The following is a 25325-nucleotide window of genomic DNA, read 5'->3' as shown; positions in this document are numbered from 1 at the left end:
CATTTGATTTAAATGAAAAGTATAACTGGTTGTCATCTGCATATGAGTGAAAATTAACATTATGTTTCCTAATGAGAAATCCCAGTGGATCATGTGACTGTTAATTAATTATTTTCGTAGGCTTCAGGAATTCTAGTGTTAAAGGCCTGAGCCTTCATTACACCATTTATGCTGTCTCTTTTTACCAAGTAGTGTGGTGAAGAGTAGCACTTCAGGAATCCTTCAAAATCTCGACTTGATGTTATTTTAGACAATCTAGGATAGATGAGTTTTTTTGGTTGAATGCCCTGTTCTAGTCACTGTAGTTCTAATATTCCTTCCCAAAGTGCCAGAGCAGTTGCACTAATCCCATATCCATTCTTATTTTAATCTGAATAATTGTCCTCAGCAGGATGCTACTAGGAGGCACTCTGTTATTAGAGCCAAACTAGAAAACTGGAATGAGATAGTCAAACATGAAGGGAGCTGACTGAATTTTACTTACAGGAGAATAAACTAAAGTCTCAATTGTTCACCAGCCCAAAAGCATTAAACCAAAAAATGTTTTAAAAAATATGTTACAAAAGTCCTTACACCAAGTTGCTGATTAGAGCCCCTCATTAACACTATGAATTAAGGTTTACTTTTGAGAAAGCAGGATTGGTGTGCTAAAATCTTTTATAAGTGGTATAAGATTCACTCCATTATGTTGTCTCCATGTCACGCGGCTGTTAGCAGGCATAGCTACTCCAACCTATATGTCTGTGCCAATGTAATTTGGCCATGACCATTCAAAAAATAGAATTTAAATTGGCCAAAAGCAAGTAAAATAAGTAAGAAATACAACTAAAATATTCCAAAAAATAATAAAGAGAGACTCCAGGGAAGCCATAACACAGATTTATGACACAAGATTCATATCCTGACTAGAACTGTTTAAAGTGTGCCTTAATTTCCTTAATTATATATGGATGCCTTAAGCGGGTCAGTGTCACAAGCAACCAACAACAGGCACAAGGAAGAAGCTAGATTTGCAAGAGATGCCACTTATGCTAAGGGCACGCTCACACGATAGCCAATCAGGATTGTCAGCCAATTTAACAGCTCATCTTTACACAAGGAAACTCACACAAACATGAGAAAAGCATGGGACCTTATGAGGTACCCCTTTTGATGATCAAATTGAGGTGCTAACTCTCATACTGTACATATCTTAAAACTTTTACTTGTCTTCATTGCGCTATGCTGATTGAGTGGTCAAATGTTCTTTGTGTGCTGTATGACTAATACCAGCAATAGCCTGTCCATTCACACATGTGCAAGGGAGTGAATCATAAATGCAGCAACTCTCATCCCAGTGCTTTGGTGAAGTGGAAACTCCCAATGAGGAATACACTTTAACCCCCAGAGAAAGTGAGGAAGAATTAATGAAAGATTTATTGCAGGAAATCTTGAAAAGCATATCTTAAAAGAAGAAATCAACTTTTGAAGTGAAAATCACACTGAATGCCACACCTCAGCTTTAATGAAAGCTAACCCTCTTATTGCCACATACCTGTAATTGAAGGCCTCAAGAGCTGTATACCCCTTTTGTATTGTTATGCTTTAATACTTGATGTAAAATATCTTAAGCTTTATTCTTTTGTCAAGTGATTGCACAGTTTTGCTCACTTTAGTGATAAATAATCCGTAGCATATTGGCACACGTTGGCGGAGAGTCTGTTCAGTTTAACACATACCTCTAAGTGATACGAAAGACTGCTGAGGAGAACATGCTGCTCAGTATGTTTTTACTGCCTTTTTCTTTTCTCTTTGGTTTTCTTTTTAAAATTGTATAATTTCAAGCGTGGGATAGATTTGCTTTTCAGATGGTCAGGCACTAGAGATTTGACACTTCAATCCAAGCCAGAGTAAAATAAAAGAAAATGCTTCTTGCATCTAAAAACTAAGTAAACAAAATGTCACATAAAATTCCTGTTTTTTTAATTAAAATTTCAAAAAAATTAACCTAATCAAACAGAATTTGTATATTCATTGTCTGAACAAAATCCATTTTAAGGGTAACAGTGAGTCAAAGCTCAGGAAAGTATTTTAATCCAACACTCCAATAGGATGTTATCATTTACTGCAGCACATTAAGACTGGTAGGGGTACATGAAGACAAGAGAGAATGAAAATCCCTAAAGGTGAGTTGTTGTCTAGTGTTACAAATTCAGTTTTATCACAATACCTAATTTCACAGTTTTTTGACATTTCTTTTGACTTACTCCTGAAACAAGAAACATACACGATAAACTTAAAATGCAAGAAACCTGTAATCTATATACTGTAGAAATCAGTATCTAATCTTTGCCCACAAATTAGCACCTGAATGCCTTCAAAATGGAAAGACCAGGGGCATTATCTCCTCAGAATTGCTAGGTGGCAGCCCCATAGGTTGCTACAGCACCACAGATTCTCACACAGCACACTGGGAATTAGACTGTGTTGGCTCAGCCTTGCTGGGTTCCAGAGGTGCCACCAGGGGGCTACTGCAGGGACTGGGGAGCCCTGCTTTGTCAGGTTCCCACCTCACCCTGAAGTGCCTCCAGACTATGCTTACAGGACACCAGAAGTATTCCCAGGTGTTACATTAAAGAAGCCTGCTCCCTCAACTCGAGCTTGGGAGGAAGGAGACAAAGCTTGCTGGGTGAAGTGGAGGAGGCAGTGACCGAGAGAGAGAGAAGACAATTCTAGAGCCTTGCTGTGTGCTTGCTATTTACTAGTTGCATTGTGCTTGGTGTTGTATTGTGTATAAACTCTCTTTTGTGCTTTTATACTTGTGTCCGAGCCTGTCTGTGTTGAGCGCTTGAGAACTTGGACACACACACACACACACACACACACGCACACACAGTGGACTTGAATACATATGCAAATACTAACTTTGGAGTTTTTCTTCTTCAGTTTAATGTCTACAGAAAATGGTTTATTTTGACTTTGGAAATGTATTGTTAAAGGCTAAGAGTTCACATTAAAAATACTGTTATGAATAAATATGTGTGCAAATCTTTTGTCATGCAGAAAATCATGATGACTTTCAAGGAGACTGAATACTTTTGCATTCCACTGTACTAAGTATAAAAATTATAGGATATCATACAAATTGCTGCTGTTAGAGCCAGAATAGGTTTGTTTTCACTGAGTTCACTGGAAAATAAGGCCACTTGGGCAATAGGCATGGTAAGTTACTTGTGACTGGTCTGCATACGTTAGCTCAGCTTATATACTCTAGGTTGTTTTGTTGATGTATGATTTAATTTACTCCTTCTGTAATTGTTTTTCACTCTATTTACTAATTTATGACTTAATTAAGATATTAACATTTCAGCATTTTCAGGGTCAGGAATAGAAGCACTGATAGACCTTGTTGCCAATAATTACTGGTAGCTGTCCTGAAATTAGGGGTGATTGCTTGGGCACTTTTGACAGGACTTTCTGTAATGAAGACGCTGTGATGGTGTTTTTCATTAACGGTAATGCTGACTTGCAGCACAGAGGGAAGAATGTGAGCAGTGAACAGTAAAACATTTTCTTAGGTGATGATGTCTGTGTAGTAAACTGAGGCATAAATCCAAACAGCCAACAATACTGAGTCATCTATTTTTTATTTTCTCAAAGCACTGCACCTTGAACAATACATGAATACATTTGGTCCACATAAGATCAGTTTTCCAGCCCCAGCATTTCAGGAGTTTGAGCAGATCACTGTGCCAAATAAATCTGTGGCGGTCACCAGCGTATATCACATGATACACTTCCAACTAAGATCTAAGATCAAGGTTCTAGTCCTAATGGTCTGCGAATAGTTTTTAGTTTTGTGACAGACGGGCACAACCTTTAGCATTTTATATATATACAGTTATTGCAGTTAATAACATCTATTCATTTCATGAACCTTCCTCATTCATTTATAGGGTTGTACTGAGGCCAGACTCAATCCTGGCCGTTTTGATGTAAAGCAAGAAACAACTCTGGATAAGATGGCAGTCAGTGGTAAGGCACTTTTACACACAAATCCATATTGAGTCAATTTAAAAATTCCAAGTGACATCTCTATATATATAAAATCCAATGCCTGTCTGTCTGTCTTTTCACGACAGAACTACTTAACAGATTTAGATCAGGTTTTTTTCTATAATTTGCTTGAACATTCCTGTTGATTTTTTGACTTCTGTCATTGCAGTATGTATCAGTGCGCTTGCAGGAGCGATTTATTCATGTGAATCTGAGACCAAGGCTGGGGGCCAAGGGGAGGTGCAAGCGTGACGTCAGGAGTGGGGAGCCAGGCGGGTCCCTCCTCACTCACGTACCAGCCTCCGTTCAAATCACTCTACTTCTGGCCACATTTTGGAGTGTACCTTGCCTCCGCTTAGCTAGCGATACCTGTTTGTTCAGCAGACATTATCATCTAGAGAGTGTTAAAGAGTAACGTTTGACGTTTTTGAGAGAGAGTATTAACAGCTACGTGTGTTTTAGAGGGTACCTGATCATTGACAGAGATATCACGGCCCCATGCTCTTCTCCCCATGTGGGGGACGCTCTCCCAATAAAGCGGAACATGATCAGATACAGTGGCAACCTTTGACGTTGGAGCGTACCTACCTTCCCCTTGGCCAAAGATACCTTGCCAACTTTTTACATTTTTGGCAGTGCCAGTGCCTATAAATTTAGCAGTGGGAGAACCAGGTAGAAGTTCATCATTTGGCACTCTCACACGCCATCACTCATCAGGAAGGTGAAAACTCAGAGTATCAAGAGGAGAATCACATGCAGACATGAGGAGAACATGAAAACTACACAGACATACACATGGTGACCAAGCTAGGTTTCAAATTTCTGTTTGCAAAAGCATCCTTGCCAAAGAAGCCATTCACAGTGGATTGCCTATATACTCCTTTTGATTTGTTGCTTTTTTCATTTCAAGAGGTAACAATAAGATTAAATAATTTTCAGCTTGTGAGCCTGTTACAGTGCAGTGCCAACAACTGTCATGCTGCCAAAATTAAACTGCTTAGGTTCACGATGCTGAGAGATTGAATGCAAGCATTGTGGTTTGATCCCAGTGCCAATTATGAATGAAGTTATGGGCCATGTAATATCACTTTCAATATATTTTTTATCAAGGTTAAGTATTAAAAAAGTCTTGTGTATTTTTCGCACTTTTTTTGAAACTAAATGAAAATCAGTCCACATTTTGAACCCATCTGCCTATCAATGTTAAATTCCTCTTAGTCCAATTCAGGGCCTTGGAGCCTGTTTCAACATCAATGGGGACAAGGTGTAAACCAACACCACACAGGATTGCCCACACCCAGCCTGATTAGAAATGATAATTAACAAAACAATATGTTTGGGATGTGGGAAAAAAAAAATGCTAGAATCCATATGAGAGAAAATCTGTTCTATACACGTACTGAAAGAATGATCTGACCTGTCTGTCATGGTGCTGCTCCAATTCACAAGATATGAGACAGCAGCACCACTGTACCGAACCAAATAAAAACACATTTGCAGTGACATAAAACGGAAAACATCACCAAAACTCTTATTCTGTTTTTTCAGGTTAAAAGCTATGTATGTCGTTGCCATTGCGGAGACATGTTAAATGCTCTGATCAACATGCTGAAATCCTTAACTCAGAGGTAAGAAAATTGAAACCCAATATCAGTGTTGCTTTGGCATTAAATGCTTTTTTCTGTTCAGTTGAGATTTGGGGGAGGGCAACATCCATTTTTTAAATTAAATCAATTTAAATTAAGTTTGCTGTTCAGAATGACTAACCTCACCTGAAATGGCTAGACTTGAACTGAGTGATCTGGCAGTTTATAGTGTCTTACAGTATCTTACAGGACAATCACAATTACATTGAAATTGTAGTGATTTATTTATTTAATGCTTTCATCCTAAAAATCTTATGAGGTATGGATTACGATAATGTGTATTGCTATTTATCTATCAGCGTCAACCGGACATGTACATTGTAGATTGCTGCTGTGCTTACTGTATTTAAATCAGCCAATTTTCACTACAGAAGTCAGTGATTAGTAAATTGGCCAATCTCAAAAAATATTATTTCAGCATCAGATTTTTTAGCTGTACGGCAATTCAGTTGTAGTGCTCCTTTACATGCAGAAGATTGGAATTTGAAATTGCTGCTTAGTAAACAATAGGCTTGTTAGCTTAACAGCAAAATTTGTCTTTCTTTCTTAAACTTGTTAATCATGTTAGCTTTGTATCTTCTTGATAAACATTTTTTAAATATTTGATAGGTTTGCGGCTTTTTTAAAGAGTTGTATGTGTTTATTATTTGTGTGTGTCATTCAGTATAAGATTTTGTAAGAAATAATTACTAAATAAATAAACTGGTAATTCATATTTATAATTACACCTCAAGAATTGAAAATGTATAGCTCTTTATTACTGTGATATTCCCCTCTAATTACCCTTTGCCTGTTTTCTTCAGGGATCAGCGTACTCATCAGGTTTGTTACCTGGTTGGTCGCACCTTAAGATTAACACACACACACATAGACATACACATACACACAGATCCTAACCACAAAAGTGTGGTATGAATGACTTATACACCACTTTCTAGTACTTGTACCACACACAGTAAGTACTGTATGAATGACGCACCACTCCCTAGCACTCTAGAGACTTACTTATCTTTGGCACAAACAATGTATGATATCTCGATATATCTCAGACCTAAATATTACTTTTGGTCTCCAGAAATATATATATTCATACATAAAAAGGCTCAACATCCTCGTCTATATGCCATTTGTCAATCAGTGAAAGTCTTACTTTAATGCACTGTTCATTATTGGAGAGAGCTCTTTATCGTCAACCCAATAAACTTTGCAGTTCAGATCATATGACACTTCTTTACTGCTCTAAATAATTATCTTATTACTTCAATCACTCTAGATATGAAGACAAAGTATAGAAAGTTAAAAACAATGTGGTATTTATTAAAGAATAAAAATACCAGTACAGAAAAGCATAAAAGAAAATTTGGATAGCAACATCTGGAGATATATATATAGTCTTTTGAAAAGCATACAAAAAATGTCAAAGATGAATGTCCCAGAGCAGCGTTGATTTAGCAATCGATATTCATGAAATGCTTTAGCTGATGATCTGATTAAATTAGTCACACATCTTTTGCCCTCGTCTGACATCGCTCTGTCTTCTCTGTTTCTTCTTTTTCTAATGTCACTCTCAGATGAGGCTTATTTTACAATTCCACATGGGATTCTTCTGGTATGTCCTCCTTTCCCAAGCCATAAAACAATCTGGCATGTCTTTGTTTCAGGTGCCCATCCGTTTGCAGGTTATAAAGTAATGCATACAGCCTGAGGAATCAGCCTGTCTTCCTTTTCCAAGCTGTAAACATGTTTTAGTTATAGGTGCCCATCTCTTCACAGGTGATAAATGAATCAATACAGCTTGAGGCGTCTCCTGGATTTCTGCCCTGTTTAGACAGATGTTACTTTGATTGATACTGGTACAATTCAGGAAAACATGCTTTTGATGTTAAATTGCCCATTTACGTGTCCTGTATTTAAGTTCATCTTTGTTTGTCTTGAGCAAAATATAATGAAAATACAAGCATCTATCCATTATCCAACCCGCTATATCCTAACTACAGGGTCACAAGGGTCTGCTGGAGCCAATCCCAGCCAACACAGGGTGCAAGGCAAAAAACAAACCCCGGGCAGGACGTCAGCCCACCGCAGGGCACAAACACACACTAGGGACAATTTAGGATCGCCAATGCAACTAACCTGCATATCTTTGGACTGAGAGGAAACCAGAGCACCTGGAGGAAACCCACGCAGACGCGGGGAGAACATGCAAACTCCATGCAGGGAGGATCTGGGAAGCGAACCCAGGTCTCCTAACTGCGAGGCAGCAGTGCTACGAACTGCAACACCCTGCCGCCTCATCGATTATTTTAAAAATAGTATATTTTGCACACCAGGACAAGCTGGTAAACTGGAAAAAACTGTATACATTTTGTAAATTAATTATATATTATTATCAATTAATAATTAAGAATGATTAAGAACTGTAAGTACATATATTTTTACATTTAAGCTGTGTTTAATTGCCAATATTAATTAACTGAATCAATGAGTGAGAATATATATATATTGTATTTTTGTTAGACAAATGGTGAAAACTACTTGTTTTAAATTAAGGTTTGTTTCAGATAAGTACATTACAGAAGAAATTAACAATATAACTGCTCATAATTATGAGAAGCATTTTATTTTCTTTAATGTCTTATGAATTTTAGAGAAATATTTTCTCTAAATATTTTATTAGTTAAAAAGTATGTATTTTATGGGAATTGTATTTATTTCAGTATTTTAATTGCTACTGAAAAATAAGCCAACAGAAATTCATTTTGTTAATAAAAAATAAACCTGTGATCTGTAGTGTAATGATGAAAATGCCAAATTTAACACTTGAATATTGAACATAAGGAATCTCCGTGTCAGATTTTACAAGGCCTCATATAATTTTTTTAAAGAGATAAAGAGAAAAAAAAATATGAATCAGCCCATCCAGTAACATGATATCAGTGTTTGGTATAAGGCCTAAAGAAACCTGATCGGGTCATTCCTACATGTAAATCATTTAACTTTTTCAAACTGATATCTTACCGTAGTGTAATTTCTAGTTCTACTTCTTCATAATTTCACCATTCTGGGTTTGAATTCCATACCCATCATTGCCAGTGTGGTGTTTGAGTATTTTTCTCATATATGTGTGGATTTACCTCTGGCTGCCCTGTTTTTCCTCTCATATGTTCAAAGACTTACAGGTTAGGTTAACTAATGTCTGTGAGAGTAGGTGGGCCCTGTGTGGACAAGCTTCACCCTCCTTGACCCTAGTTTGAATTAACCAGATTTGAGGATGTTATTTATTTTCTATTATGTTTTAAAAAAAACAACATAATATTGATGAAATTCACTATTCAGTTATTTAAATTTCTTGATACAGTACTGTATATTCTGAACAAATCTGATACAGGAATGTATTTTGTATAGTAGAGAGTCATTTATGTCTGCTATTCTACTGTAACTACAACTCTGTCAAAATGTTCCTCCTTAGCTAATTTGAGGCAGCACTGCAAAGAGGATCTATAACTCTAAATTTCAGAGAAGAATGGAAATCTATCATTGACAAGATATTTTTCTTTTCAGATTGTGCAAGTTATTCTGTAGTTCACTAAAAAACTGAACACGGCACACATTGTACTCAAGCCAAGATTGTAATTGTGGGGCAGTGTTGTCAGGTATCTGCCCTGCTCAGTCATCTGTTTTCAAACTGTTCCACTCTCTGACCATATTGGGAAAAAATTCCTACCTGTTAGGCAGTACTTTCTACCCACTTAATAAAGTGTTTTGAATACTTCCAGATGGGGTGATACTATGTGGAGAAAAATCTGCCTTGTGTCTTACACTGCATATTTAAAATCATGCACCTTAATATATTCTTGTTAATCATGGTGCTTGATAATAGTGATATGTTGGATGTTGGTCACATATGCAAGTAGGAATTTCACTGTACTCTATAGTTTTGATGAACCAATACTACTACTATTATTACTAGAGTGTTGACTATTGTTTGCTGGTTGCCTTATTTTACAAAAATAGAAACTTTCCAATGCACCTACTTCAAGTGTCCTATTAAAACAAGATAAAAATAAAACTGATTTTCCATTCAAGGGATTTTACAGCACTTCTTTAGAATATGGCAGGGATTCAGTAATATTGGATGGACGGTATCTATCCCGAGGCTGCAGTTTCTTTGGGTGACAACTCAATGGATATTCTGATTTCATTTTGAGCTATCCAAATGCATTAGGAGTTGTTCCAAATTTAAATATGATTTAAAATATTGTTTCACTGATTATTATAATTTTGTTCTGTAGTATGCTTATTGAATGGATCTTATAAAACTTATAAAGACAGGAAAAAAGTAACAGCCATCTTGTAATCTGAAAAATAACACAACCTACTCTGATAATTTAAGCAAAACTAACTTTAAACCTTTCAGATCTTTAAAATGTAGGACTGGTTAACAGGGAGGTTCAAACTGTTCAAACTGTAACAAAATCTATGGACTTCCGGCACTGAGCTCAGCCTTCATTGCTATTTAATGTAGAATTAAGGAACTTTTCTTGGCTATGAAAGTTCATTTCAGATTATTCTTATAAAAAGTCATACTCTTCAATTCAGAGCCATTACACTAATAGACCAACAGAAATGCACTAAACCACAACATTTGTATTTGGAAGATCACATCTGAATAAATCAACAATAAACAAATTGCTTTGGTTGGAATGTTGTAGGAAGCCATGCTACCGTAACATATGATCAGTTGTCAACAAAGAAGGACAAAAGCCCCAGTTGATGACATATCTGGAGAGAAAAATCCATAAAGAGGATCTGCAGTCTGTTAGAAAAAGCAAAATCAGAATCCAGCAGCAAACTGACAACCCTCCATCTTCTGGGCATATTGTCACGCTTGGGTCACAAAGTTGCACAGGTTCATTCAGGGTTTTCAAGAAACAGAAACTCTATTTGAATACAGCATAATAAAGCATAAAGAATAAAGCAGAGGATGTCTGGGGGAAGAGAAACAAGGCAGTGAGACACTAGGACAGCCGTGGTGCAGTCTTTTAAATGTTCGAAACAGCACGTGACATGCAGAACATGCACCACGGCAGCAGATGATTTGCAAAGAGTAGATGAAAATTGTGTGTGTGTTTGTTTCCCATTGTATCATTGCCATTGTTTAAGAGGGGGTTTTGGAGGAACGGCCACGTCCTCATGGGGCCATGTTCACAATATACTATATCACAGTCCATTTTTGAATTCCACATGTATATTCTATGTGGAGGTTTTGGTGTTCTGTCAAGTAAGAGTTGTCAGTGTATTTTTTGCTGTGCATCAATCAAACAATGAAAGAGCAAAACTAGTAGTGGCTGCATACTTTTACAAGAAAGTGGGTTGAAGAATTACTTTAAAGCCCACCTGATAAAGGACCAATTTCATTGATTCACCACCATCTCATCCCTACTTTGAAAACCAGATTTAATAATATATTCTAGTTCTACTTTTATTTAAAAATTTGGTTTCAGTAAGAACAGAAAAGAAAAAAAAAACTCTTTCAGGTTTTATGCAGTTTATTTTGAGAGTGTAAGAGGTAGACATTGGGAGAGTGGTAAAGTTAATGAAGAAATATGAACACTTTGTTGGCAAAGGTTAAGGTGCTTACATTTTCATTGGACTTGAAATATCACTGGCTGTCTTTTTCGTAAATTTTTTATGACCAAGTTAGTATTACAAATAAGAAGGATCACCTGAGAAGGTCAGATGCTTGCCCCTTTGCCTTTTATGCATAGGTAATTGGTATTTTTTTTTAGCATTTTGTTTTCATTATGCATTAGCTGGCTGTTGTGTAGTGCTATAATCGTTTATCTACGTATCTGAAAGCACATGTGGTCACCGGTGCTTTTAAGAATGGAAACATGAGATCCTTAAGAAACAGTGGTAGCACAAGTGATAAGGGCAGTGGAGGGCCAGCAAAAATTGGGTTATCACTATAGGTTGTAGGTTTAAATGCTACTACTGCATTCTCAGAACCTGAAAGTAACTGTCACTCTTTTCAGTGATAGTGATGCATCTGAACTAATGAATGCTGCAGGGTCAATCCCTAACTTTGCTTCTTTTCACCCAACTTAACTTCCCTGTCTATGGTGAAGAAACACTGAGGCAGAAGGTATGAGCCACACCTGCTATTGGATTTCAATCAGTGACTGTATGTTAGTGTTGGATTGGTGTTTTGTGGTGTAAAAGTATCCAGGAAAAGCACTTTAACCTCTAAGGTTCTTTTAGTATTGTTGGACATGTATATACTAGAAATGCCTAAACTGTTAGCCTTGATTCACACATATGTCCTGCAAAACTACCTATTCAGCTTTCACTCTGCACATATAAACTCAAATGCAAAGCAAGAGTATCTGAACACTGGCCAAGGCTAGCTACCTCAACTTCGACACCTTACCAGGGGTTACAAGCCATTCCGCTCACAAGGCGCCCCTGCTAGGATTCATTTACATGTCGATCCATCTTCAGATTGCTTCCCCTGAAAGGACTACACATCCGAATACTCTAGCAAAAGCCAGGAATGGCTACTCCTGTTGGGCTTTAATATCCCGATGGCTACCTTAGAAAGATCTACACAGTCTAACAGGAGCCATGGGCTAATTACTACCCCTGAGAGTACAATACCTAAATTCTAAATTGCAGTAAACAACGGGACACCTTTAGCAAAGCAATAAAATATTTCAGTTATTTTATATATTTGAAGGAGAAAACAGATGTAATAGGTAGATATGAAAATATATAAACTATGGCTTTGATTATTGCAGGTTTTGGTTTATTAAACCAGGTATTATACTTGGGAGTCTGTAGGCAGCAAAGTCAGACCGAGTTGTCATCTCTTTGGCAGTTGTTTCTGTCTCTCCTCCTAGTCTTGGAAGTTAGGATGTCTCTCTGGCAGTGCCTTTTTAAAATACTTTGAATTTATAGGGTCATGTTAACTGACCCTTTTCACAATAAAACCCTTTCTTCTGTAAGATATTGTATCAATCAAAGTTTGGGACAACCGATAAGTTCCCATGGTCTGCTTGATTGCTAATTAAGTTACTTATGGCTAGACATAAAACATGTTATTCTTAAATTCCCAAGCCCCCATTTTACATATTCTTATAAGCATACATGCACACTAATCACTTTATCTAAGCTTAAAAAATATATTCTAATAAACAATAACACTATTTAATAATTTATACTTGTTTTCCCAGAATTCATGTCTGTCTGTTTTGCCTACACCCCAGAATTTTATCTACTTCCAAAATTTGACAGTCTTGGAGAACCACCTCATGAATATTAATAATTTAATGAGTCCATTTGTACCTGCCTACCATTTCAGTTACAGAACATTTCCCACATAAGCTGTGAGCCGACAAATTAAAAGTCATTATTCTAAAATAAAAACAAACTAAATAAAGCACACTAATTAAATATTGCGAGTTGTATTTAGTATACTAAATACAGTTGGTAGTAAAAACTGGACTTCAGTATCGATACCAGCTGTCAGATGTCAGTACTTGTACCAAAATGGTTCCAAACCAAATAATGGATAACTCTAAACCCCCCACCTTATCCTACTGCAGCTTTTCTGGTGCCCCACACCATTTTGCCATACTACACACCACTTTCCTCTTGATAGTTCCAATCACGTTGAATTGTGAGGTTTTGTTTCAAAAAGTCTATGAAATACAGTGCATCCGGAAAGTATTCACAGCACATCACTTTTTCCACATTTTGTTATGTTACAGTCTTATTCTAAAATGTATTAAATTCATTTTTTTCCTCAGAATTCTACACACAACACCCCATAATGACAACATGAAAAAAGTTTACTTGAGGTTTTTGCAAATTTATTAAAAATTAAAAAACTGAGAAATCACATATACATAAGTATTTGCAGCCTTTGCCATGAAGCTCAAAATTGAGCTCAGGTGCTTCCTGTTTCCCCTGATCATCCTTCAGATGTTTCTGCAGCTTAATTGGAGTCCACCTGTGGTAAATTCAGTTGATTGGACATGATTTGGAAAGGCACACACCTGTCTATTTAAGGTCCCACTGTTAACAGTTCATGTCAGAGCACAAACCAAGCATGAAGTCAAAGAAAATGTCTGTAGACCTCTGAGACAGGATTGTCTCGAGGCACAAATCTGGGGAAGGTTACAGAAAAATTTCTGCTGCTTTGAAGGTCCCAATGAGCACAGTGGTGTCCATCATTCGTAAGTGGAAGAAGTTTAAAACCACCAGGACTCTTCCTAGAGCTGGCCGGCCATCTAAACTGAGCGATCGGGGGAGAAGGGCCTTAGTCAGGGAGATGACGAAGAACCCGATGGTCACTCTGTCAGAGCACCAGAGGTCCTCTGTGGAGAGAGGAGAACCTTCCAGAAGGACAACCATCTCTGCAGCAATCCACCAATCAGGCCTGTATGGTAGAGTGGCCAGACGGAAGCCACTCCTTAGTAAAAGGCACATGGCAGCCCACCTGGAGTTTGCCAAAAGGCACCTGAAGGACTCTCAGACCATGAGAAAGAAAATTCTGTTGTCTGATGAGACAAAGATTGAACTCTTTGGTGTGAATGCCAGGCGTCACGTTTGGAGGAAACCAGGCACCACTCATCACCAGGCCAATACCATCCCTACAGTGAAGCATGGTGGTGGCAGCATCATGCTGTGGGGATGTTTTTCAGCGGCAGGAACTGGGAGACTAGTCAGGATAAAGGGAAAGATGACTGCAGCAATGTACAGAGACATCCTGGATGAAAACCTGCTCCAGAGCGCTCTTGACCTCAGACTGGGGTGACGGTTCCTCTTTCAGCAGGACAATGATCCTAAGCACACAGCCAAGATATCAAAGGAGTGGCTTCAGGACAACTCTGTGAATGTCCTTGAGTGGCCCAGCCAGAGCCGAGACTTGAATCCGATTGAACATCTCTGGAGAGATCTTAAAATGGCTGTGCACCGACGCTTCCCATCCAACCTGATGGAGCTTGAGAGGTGCTGCAAAGAGGAATGGGCGAAACTGGCCAAGGATAGGTGTGCCAAGCTTGTGGCATCATATTCAAAAAGACTTGAGGCTGTAATTGCTGCCAAAGGTACATCGACAAAGTATTGAGGAAAGGCTGTGAATACAGTAAAGTACATGTGCTTTCTCAGTTTTTTTTATTTTTAATAAATTTGCAAAAACCTCAATTAAACTTTTTTCACATTGTCATTATGGGGTGTTGTGTGTAGAATTCTGAGGAAAAAAATGAATTTAATGCATTTTGGAATAAGGCTGTAACATAAAATGTGGAAAAAGTGATGAGCTGTGAATACTTTCCAGATGCACTGTAGGTGTTTTTCCAAAACTGCAATACCAAGTGTCAAAAGAAAAAGAGAGGGGACTTTAATAGAAAAGCTGAAGTTTTCTTCTGGTATCGAAAATCATGAAGGGCTTATATTGTATCGTCTTAAAATTTTCGTTTTTCGGTACTTTTCTAGTATCAGTATACTGCACAGCCCTACTGTATGCTGATCAACCCAGGTACAGACTGAAAAAAAAAGTGGTATAAAGTTGCCTGATCAACTAAAGAAATATACTTGTACCCCAGAAAGCTACAACCACAGTCCATCAACATGGAATGCCACTAAATTGAACAGGCAGTCAGTGTTTATTGTATGTAATGCAGAATTGCCATTTCACAGTCATTTACAAAGCAAATTCAATTACAATATAAAATTATTCAGATGATGAAAATATGGTAATAAAAAAATGAAAAGACTGCAGTACTAAGTAAACTCAGCTTAACAAATGAGAATTCCAAGTCAGCAGACAGAATGGAAGAGTCAATGCAACAATAGTCAAATGCAGAAGACACCGTATTGAAAGTAGCCAATGGCATAACACCAATATCTCTAAAATGTAAGAGACAACAGGTGGTCATATGGAACCTAATGAACAGACCAAGGAAGAAAGGTCTCTAATGTATGAGCAGCAAACCTTTTGACATCGGGGCTTTGATACAATAAAGGCCAGAGTTCAAAAATCTCTAATATCTAGATAGTTTCTATGGAGTAAACATAGGTGATAATTACAGAGCCATCCATCCTTTGAGGCAAAGACACATTTTTCCTTGATTTATCTCTCTGTGCCTCATTTTAAAATTACAAATCAAAAATGTAGACATAATTGCACATTACAGACTTTAATTTAAAGGTGTTTGCATACATTTCCATCATACCATGTAGAAAAGACAATACTCTTAATACATGGTCTTCACACTTCAAGGCATCATAATGTTTGGGACATAGCAATGGTAGGTAAATTAAAACAGTCATATTTAATACTACTGTTGTATACCCCTTGCATGCACTGACTGAAGTCTATGATTCACAGACATCACCAGGTGTTGAGTATCTTCTCTGGTGATGCTCTGACAAGCTTCTTCCAGCTCCTACTTGGTTCGGGGCTTGTCCCCTTAAGTTTTTCCTTCAGCATATGGAAGGCATGCTCACTTGGATTTAAATCAGGTGGATGGCTTATCCATTTCAGAATTTTCCATTATTAAGCTTTGAAAAACTCCTGTGTTGCTGCAGCAGTATGTTTGGGATCATTATCTTGTTGTAGGATGAGGTATTTACTGGAACTCAAGTAGATGAGATGTCTTTATACACCTCTGAATTCATTAACCAACTGTCAGCAGCAGTTACATCATCAGTGAAGACAAGTGGACCAGTACCTGTTGTAGCCATACATGCCAAAATCATAACACCACCCACCACCATGTTTAACAAATAAGGTGGTATGTTTTAGATCTTGGTTAGTTCCTTTTCACCTCCACACTTTGCAATTGCCATCACTCTGATACAGGTTCATCTTTGTCTGCCCACAAAACCTTTTTCCAGAATTCTGAAGGCTCTTTTAAGTACCTTATTACAGACTGTAATCTGGCAATCCTATTTTTGTGGCTAACTAGTGGTGTGTATCTTGCAATGTGGCCTCTGTATTTCTGTTCCTGAAGTCTTTTGCGGATAGTAGTCTCTGACACATAAACATCTGTCTCCTGAAGACTGTTTCTGATCTGTTAGACAGGTGTTTGGGGCTTTCACTTTACCATACTCAGGATTCTTCTGTCATCTGCAGTGGAGGTCTTCCTTAGCCTACCAGTCCCTTTGAGATTACTGAGTTCACCAGTGCATTGTATTTCATTCGGTCAATATCACGATTCCTGCCTTGTGCCCAATGTTGCTAAGATAGGCTTTGGCCACAAATGACCTTCAGTTAATTATAAAAATTATAACATACACAATAAGTTCTGCTCCTTTGTTGCCAATGATATAAGCAAGCACTGCTAAGATCCTAAATAGGCCCTGATGCTATTTGAAAGATCAACATGCCCTTTTTATGTATTAACTCATAAGGGTCTGATTCACTCATCTGTGCCAACATAGATAGAGATGAGTAAATGCCTGCAATGCTTCTAAAGAGCAAGCAAAATATCAGTGCTGGAAAAAAGATAGACTTGAAAAGAACAACCTAACATGAGTACAAAAAGTAAATTTTGCTGAAAACTTAAAAAAAAAAAAAACAATGTGCAGAAGACTTTGGCACAGAACTCCAGAAAAGACAAAAATAGCCGATGGCTATACTATTGTTTCATGGCTGCTGTTACAAAGTGAAAAATGGTCACTGTACCATAGCAGATAAATACTGCTCTGGTAGTGTTTATTTAGTATATTGTGATTTTGTATATTTAAAACGACAATTTTGTAGTCTGGATTAATAAACATACTTACCAAAATTATTATTCCTACAGAAGTGAATTGCCACAAACCATTAATTTTTATGTTTTGCATGATTTAAATGGATTATTATGAGCTATTAATTAATTTCTGTTTCATTTTATGCTGTTTGAGTCACCATTTTGTTAGCGCAACTATTTTGTTATGCTTTTTGATAATGGCGGCCATGTTGTCTCCTAGTAAGCAAGTTGTTGCTATCATGTGACCAGTGTCGAAATGTCAGCCTATTTTAACATTAAAATGTATTTACTGTGTCTCTGGCACACAACAAGAAAATACGGCTGCGATTTTATTATTAATTGTTCCCTAAATGTTCTATCCATTTTTGCTATTGTTTGTTGCAAAATCTTAAAGGTGAAAAAAATCTAAAGTGATTTAAGCTGTAATGTAGCGTAATGTTAAGTATTAAGACGTCCTCTTGTCCTGTCTCCTTTTAGGCCTGACTTATAATAGGAGAAGTGCTCAAAGATTTTAGTCAACCTTTTAGACAAGGCCATTATAATACTTTAACTGCAATGGTACAAAGCCAGGATGAATGAATGTGTGTATCTGGAACATTAAATTTGATATTTGTGTTTTCATTTCTATAATGCAATATGGTGGGTGTAAAATGTGTGTACACTTAAGCAATCAGAAAAATATTAAATTGTGGGTTACTATAACATTTTTTGCTACATTTTTCAAAATGCCTTGGTAAAGTGAATCAAACCCTACTCTCTACTCTGCTTCTTCTGGGTCGACAAAATGAATGAATAAGTTAGGAAGCAACAACCTATACAGTATACAGTTGATAATGTTATTTTTTGTGCATGTTTGAGACCTATTTTTTCTCATCTGTATATGTGAATATATCTTTTATGACTCCTAGAATTCAATTCTCTTGTTATTTCCATTTTAGAATGTTATTCTAGAATATTTATAATTATTTAGGACCACTTTTGAATTCTGTTCCACCACCGTTTTGCAGATAAACTAAAGAATTCTCTATGTGATTTTGCTTTGTTTTTCTTTTGTTTTTGAACTCATTTTTTGATTTTGATTTTTGGTTAGTGGATTGATTTGTAAAATGATAAGACCTACTTTTGGTTTCAGTTTTTGCTTTTTTTCATGCTTCTTTCCCTTGACCCTTTTAGTAAATGATAACAAATTCTTTGAAACTGAAGCTTCTTTGTAACAATTCAATATGCCCTGTGGCAGATACATAAACTGAAGTATTTTGAAGTGTTAAGAGCCGTACCACCCCAACTGCAGCCCTAGTCTATTAACTACTGTACAGGAATCACTAAACATTTTAGTTTTTTTAAAAAAAACAATGTCAGACAATTTAAAGGCGAGATTCAAATCTGAAACCTTGCCAGGATTGCTGCAGCCCTCCGTTGCCAGCCAGGTAGACCAAACAGGAGTCCACAGCTCCCTGTTTAAAAACCACTGTGCTATACAGCACTGTGGTAGACACTGTACATCCTCCCTAACAATAGATGTTGTTTGTCATTAATATCACGTATACTAAAAATTTCAGTTATACATAAGTCATTAGGTATTTTATGCATTTTGTAGTTAGTATCATATTTTTGTAAAGTAATAAATATGATATGCAAAGTATGTCTTGAAAATGTAAAGCAATAGATGCTGGGGAAAAGAACTGCCACATAGCAGAATTATTGGGGTTAACATTCAACCATGAAAGGAACTAGTACATAGTGCAGAAGAGAGTCATGCACAGGGAGAACTTACTTTCTGTCTGAAAATGTGTCTCTGCTAAAATCCATTGTTCTGGATGAGAGGACATTGGTGTGTCATCTTAAAGATCCTGACTTGGATCCTCTTATTGATTCGGGGAAAGTGGCGATACTGCTTCTGACCTAAATTGAAGTGCAAGGAACAGGCAGCAGTGTGAATGTGAAGAAAGTGGTGCAGGTAGATGAGAGCACATGTAGCCACGTGGAAGGAGCCTTGGAAGATCAAGGAGGTGACTGCAGTGTTGAAGAGTAGCCAAGAAAGGAGATAATAGTTTTGGCTTTGGAATAAACAATACTCCCCCTACCCCAGATTTTGCAATATGAATCTCTATTAATCCTGTGGTACCTTTACTTCTTTTAACAGAGTTTCTTGTAATGAAATGAAGTCCTGGAATGCTTCTACTTCATTATCTGGATATTTATGTTTTTTAACATACAGAATTCTACTGTGTTTTAACATAAAGAATTCCCATGTAAAGCAGGCACTGAGCTGTGAGTAACAGATTACTTGTTGAAACAAAAAACAGAAACTTTGAGTCTTCTTCGGGAAAATAGGTCTCTAACCTTTCACATAAGGCATATGAGGAAGTCACTGTCTCAGGGAAACGTGACACATGAACAGATTTTCATCTAATCACAAATGTCTGCTTTACACCAATTGCTACTGTCAGATAAGTGAATTACTAAATTTTCATTTAAGAGGTGCACAAGCTGTTTTTTGATTAATTATAGAAACTCATCAGAAAAATCATTTGGTGTTCAAGTTGAAGAGGTAAAATGGAGGGCTTTTCAATCAGGCATAAAGGGCTTTATTGTCTGCAGGTGTAGACCCCTGCAACTGGTTCTTCCTTTAAAAATAATTAACCTGAAGACTAAAAATGACAAATGAAAATGTCATTTTTACATTACACTGTTTAAACTACAGTGACAAATGCACCTCTATGCACCACCTTAATATGTGTAGTGCTATGAAAAAAAGCAAAGGTTTCTGGCCATTTGCTTCACGTAAAGCTTGAGGTGAAATAAGAGCACAGTTGGTGTAGTTCCTCAAAGAAAGCAATCCTTTAAAAACCACTTGTTACTTCACTCAGATTGTAATGGGATTAGTTTACGCATTACTTTGTGGGAAAGGCAATAACATTACTAAATTACTTAAAATAAAGAACATTAGAAAGTTTGTTAACAACAGGCCATTTACCTCAACAAAGCTTGCTAGTCCTATCCACCTAATTTGTCTAAAACGACATCAACCCAAGATTTGAAGGTCCCTTAAGTTTTATTCTACCACGCTACTTGATAATTTATTACAACTTTCTGTAGTCCTGTTTGTGAAGAAAAACTTTCTAATGTCTGTGCAAAATATTTTCACTTCCTACATGCAATATCCTACATTTACTTACATTGAATTTCACATATTCACCCAAGCCTGTCTGCTGTAACTTTTAACTTTTATGTCACTTTCTAACCCCATACAATTATGCACTGATTGGAAAGTACAAGGACAAGCCCCAAATGTAATTTTTTTTTAATAAGGAAGAAATAACTAATAACCGTGAACATGAATTCAGCATTATAACAAGTAGACTACATGACATATTTTAGCACTGTGTACTCAAACATATGAACCAGTCAGTAGAGGTGTTTAGTTCACAAAAAGAATTTTTAGAAAAAAATAAAATAAAAATGAAACTGATTAACTATTCAAACACTTGCAAACATGGAGTCTCTAAACAGTAAAATTATTACAATTATGGCCAGCTTGTTGATTGATGGAACCAGCTACCTGCAGTGATTATAATTGTTTAACATATTAAAAACACTGATTTTTCTGCATTTCTTTCATCTTGGTGCTCCTTACTCCATCAAAAAGAAATCATTTACATCTGGTGATTAGGTATCTTGTATTCACTAACAATTCAGGTAGAGAATCATTTACCTGTATGTAATTCTCCATTTTTGCAGAAGTGTTAAAGAGATTTCAAGAGAAAATTGAAATGCATGTTAAGATACACTGGTACATTTATTGACACATAATGCTTATAGAGTTTCCATTTTATTTGATATTGAAGACTTTTTTGCCTCTGTAAATATAGTTCCTTATGCGCTGCAGGCCTGAAGAGGTGACTTATGGACACACTTGTATAACTTGAGGACTTCATAAAGCAGGTGTCAACCACATCACTCTTGGACAGATGACAAGATGTAGAAGGGATAAATGTCAGGACACCAAGCTGAGGGAAAGATAATGGACTGACAAATGAGAGTGATAATTTCTTTTCATCTGGCCATATGTTTGTAGCCAGTGATAATTAATGTAAACAATTATGATACAGTAATCCCTCCTTGATTGCGGGGATTGCGTTCCAAAACCCCCCGTGAAAGGTGAAAATCCGCGAAGTAAAAACCATATGTTCATATGGTTATTTTTATATATTTTAAGCCCTTATAAACTCTCCCACACTATTATAAACATTTCCCGCACAGTTATACAGCATAAACCCTTTGTATCTTTTAGATATTAGGTAAGATTCTTTGAAATTATGTATGTAAACACACTGTTTATATACAGTAAAACCTAAATATTATTTTAAAGATATCGAGCGTCTCTGATATCACGTATGTTACAGCCATTACGACAGACAGGCCACCAGCAATAAATACGTACAATGCAAGAAAAATTGTATACAGTAAAATGTGTGTACAGTGACACTAAACTATGTACATGTAATAAGTACTTATGTAGAAAATTAATTATGGTTACTCACCAACAATGACTCGACGACTTGTCTGATAATGATCAGTTTAATTTTACTGCAGAACAAAGGAGAGCGTTACAGCTCTTCTAAAGGAGCCTCTTCAGGCGATTGTGTAGCGCCGCCATTGTTGTTCTTCCAGAAGTCTTCAATCCAAATCCCTAAAGCAGATTCCATCTGGACTTCCGCCTTATTACATCCACTTACAACTTGTTTTGCGCCCTGGTTAAAGGACACTGCGGCCGTAGATCTTATATTCTTTGCCTCCTTTTTAAATAAAAAGAATCATGGACTCATTGATGCCATAATTGCGTCCTGCAGCGGTGTAGCTGTTCCCTTCCTTCAACATATCCACAACCTTTTACCTTTTCGGCAATCGTTAGCATCTTCCATTGGCGCTTGGGCACGGCCCCTGAAGCAGAAGCAGGAGCAGATCATTTTGGAGCCATAACGAAGGGCTTGACTATGCACAAAGATAAACACAAAAGCACAAACGTTAACTCTTTACATAGCGAAACATGTTGATGCAGAATGAGCGAGACGAGACTTCCTGGTTAACGCATTGGAATCGAATTCGGCACTCCGTCGCTGAGCCAATCAGCACACAGGAACTTAACTCCGTGCTCTGATTGGGTAGCTTCTCAGCCATCCGCCAATAGTGTCCCTTGTATAGTATGAAATCAAATGGGCAAACCAACTGAGAAAGCAAGTAGCAGAAGTAAAAAGACCCATTGGCCGCAGAAACTCGCGAAGCAGTGAAAAATAAAAATATAATGTATAAAATCCGCGATGGAGTGAAGCCGCGAAAGTCGAAGCGCGATATATTGAGTGATTACTCTACAACCTATTACATCCTGACTGCCTGTGTCCTTGGTTGCTATATATCTTTTTGGAATGTACTGTACTCTCAAATACTTAAATGCTTTAGAAAATACAGTAATCCCTCCTTGATCGCGGGGGTTGCGTTCCAGAAAATCCGCAAAGTAGAAACCATATGTTTGTATGGTTATTTTTATATATTTTAAGCTCTTAGAAACTCTCCCACACTGTTTATAAATATTCTCCACACAGTTATACAGTAAACTCTCGTTTATAGCCTTTCAGCATTTTTTTACAGGCACGTCCGTATCTTCTAAGCAAACAGCCACTGTGCAAACAGCCCCTCTGCTCACACCCCCTCGTCAGGAGCAGATAATGGGGCCAATCATAGAACTCCCTGATGGTATTGCACGATGGATAAGTATCTGCCTGTATTTCTCAGAGAGAGTGAAAGAGACAGAGAAAAGCAAACAATGAAAAATCAATATGGGCTGTTAGAGCTTTTAAGTGTGCAAAGCAGCGCGCGGGAAGCATATCGTATATCATTGAGGAGTTTTATTTAATATGTAATACGTGCTCTGATTGGGTAGCTTCTCAGCCATCCGCCAATAGTGTCCCTTGTATGAAATCAACTGGGCAAACAAACTGAGGAAGCATGTAACATAGATTGAAAGACCCATTGTCCGCAGAAATCCGCGAACCAGCGAAAAATCCGTGATATATATTTAGATATACTTACATTTAAAATCCGCGATGGAGTGAAGCCACGAAAGTCGAAGCGCGATATAGCGAGGGATCACTGTTCTTCCAAACTGAGGAACCAACATCTGTTGCTAGTGTTTGAATAATAATAATAATTACATACATTTTTAGGTTTTATGTGACCCAGATTCTTAAGCATTATTTTGTATACATTATAATATGGTGCTTACATGTTAAAGAGATAGGTGGGCTTTTGTCTGTCATTGCTGTGTTCTCATTCCTGTTGGGGGTTTATGAGTGTCACCAGAAGTGTACACAAAAGTGCACACAAAATCTTACATGATTTCAGGGCAGGGAGTCTAATAATATTGATGTAGGAGTTTTGCTGTTCTACAAACATTTCAAATACCTTCTGAGTATTTTCTTCCAGGGAACCCTTTGCAAAAACAGGATTTACTGGCCCATAGTTGTTCTCATTTACCCACACTAGAACTTAGATAAGATATTTTTATTTTTCTTTATGATGTGCACCTGCCTACTATCCCAGTTGCCTCTGGCAGTTCCTTGCTAGTTGAATATCTTGTGGTTTTATCCCTCCTACACTCTACATCCTTCTGTAGCCTGGACAGACAGACTACTGAACCTATTCAGCACTGAATATCTAGTAGAGTGTTGCTAACATACATCTGGGTACACAGCCAACAGAAATCCACACATGCACACACCTGTACCTTTGTATATATCTATACATATAAAAGGCAAAGCCCTCATTGACTCATCACTAATTTTATCACTTTCCATATAGGTGGGAAGCTGAAATTTCGAATGCTCATTCCTTACAGTGTACTTACAAAAGTTAGGTTTGTTTCATGTCCTATTGCAACACCTAAAGGGGGGAAACAGGTGTTCTCCCTAAACTGTATATATAGATAGGGGAAGTCCCTCTTCACTATTTCTGTGACTTCCAATATACGTAGGAAGCCCAAATTTCCCATGCTCGTCCTTTACACTGTACTTACAAACATTAAGTATGTTTCATTTTGCACCGTGCCCCGTAATGAACTTTCAAAAATAATGTCTTCTTTTTGGCAGTTCTCGCCATTATGCCATAAGGAACGTTTGGAACTGACCTCTCCTTTTGGCAGTTTCATTCCTTATTTCCGTTAACAGATGATTTATTTCACGGCAGAGACACACAATGGCTACCCCGGTCCCCCTTCCTTTTTCTGCAAGGCCTCTGTCCATGTACCTACCACATGGTTGGCTCCCAGTCTATATACATTAACGACATCCCATGCTCATGTGCCTCCTCAATCGCTTCCTTACTTTCTTCCGCTGTTTATTGTGCTCACTGCTCCCTTCTTCTTTACTCCACTGCTTCAAGCCTGTTATTGTGTACCTTCCTTCACGTCTTCCTGTTGTTGACTCCTGCCTTTTCGTTTACTCCACCGCTTCAAGGCTGATATTGTTGGGTTTCCTTACTTCCTCATGTCCCCAGTCTCGTGACTGTAACTGTTGCCTTTTCTTTTACTCTACCGCTTCAAGGCTGTCATTGTTGAGCTTCCTTGTTTGCCCACGTACGTCTTCCTGGTGCTGACTTCTGCTTTTCATTCCCAGCTCCACCATTTCTCGCCTTCCTTTGTACGTTCTTTCTCAACAGGTGCAAGTTTACCCCAAATAACATGTCTATTCTGGTGATCACCGTCAATCACACTTTCACCGACTCGTACCCAGTGGTTTCCATGTCCCAAGATTGTACCTTCCTTTTCCATTCTTTCTCTTACTTATTGCATGGCCATATTAGTCTCAGCCTTGATATCCGCAGAGACATT

General features: G+C 37.5%; 1 protein-coding gene across 4 annotated transcripts in view; it reads left to right on the top strand.

The window, feature by feature from the left end:
* Positions 1-25325, top strand: part of LOC120533188 (SPHK1 interactor, AKAP domain containing) — a 483572-nt gene that overhangs the window by 149448 nt on the left and 308799 nt on the right. For 3 of the 4 annotated variants that reach the window (XM_039759966.1, XM_039759940.1, XM_039759930.1), the window contains one exon: positions 5584-5663. The exons of the other annotated variant lie outside the window; for it this stretch is intronic. In XM_039759966.1, the coding sequence (XP_039615900.1) occupies positions 5620-5663 (44 nt within the window). In that variant the 5' untranslated portion in view covers positions 5584-5619. The remainder of the gene's footprint in view (positions 1-5583; positions 5664-25325) is intronic. 4 annotated transcript variants of the gene reach the window in all.

Source organism: Polypterus senegalus, chromosome 1 (assembly GCF_016835505.1).
Source record: "Polypterus senegalus isolate Bchr_013 chromosome 1, ASM1683550v1, whole genome shotgun sequence".
Taxonomy (NCBI): domain Eukaryota; kingdom Metazoa; phylum Chordata; class Cladistia; order Polypteriformes; family Polypteridae; genus Polypterus; species Polypterus senegalus.
Note: the sequence above shows the minus strand (reverse complement) of the source record. Positions and strands in the feature narration are given on the sequence as shown.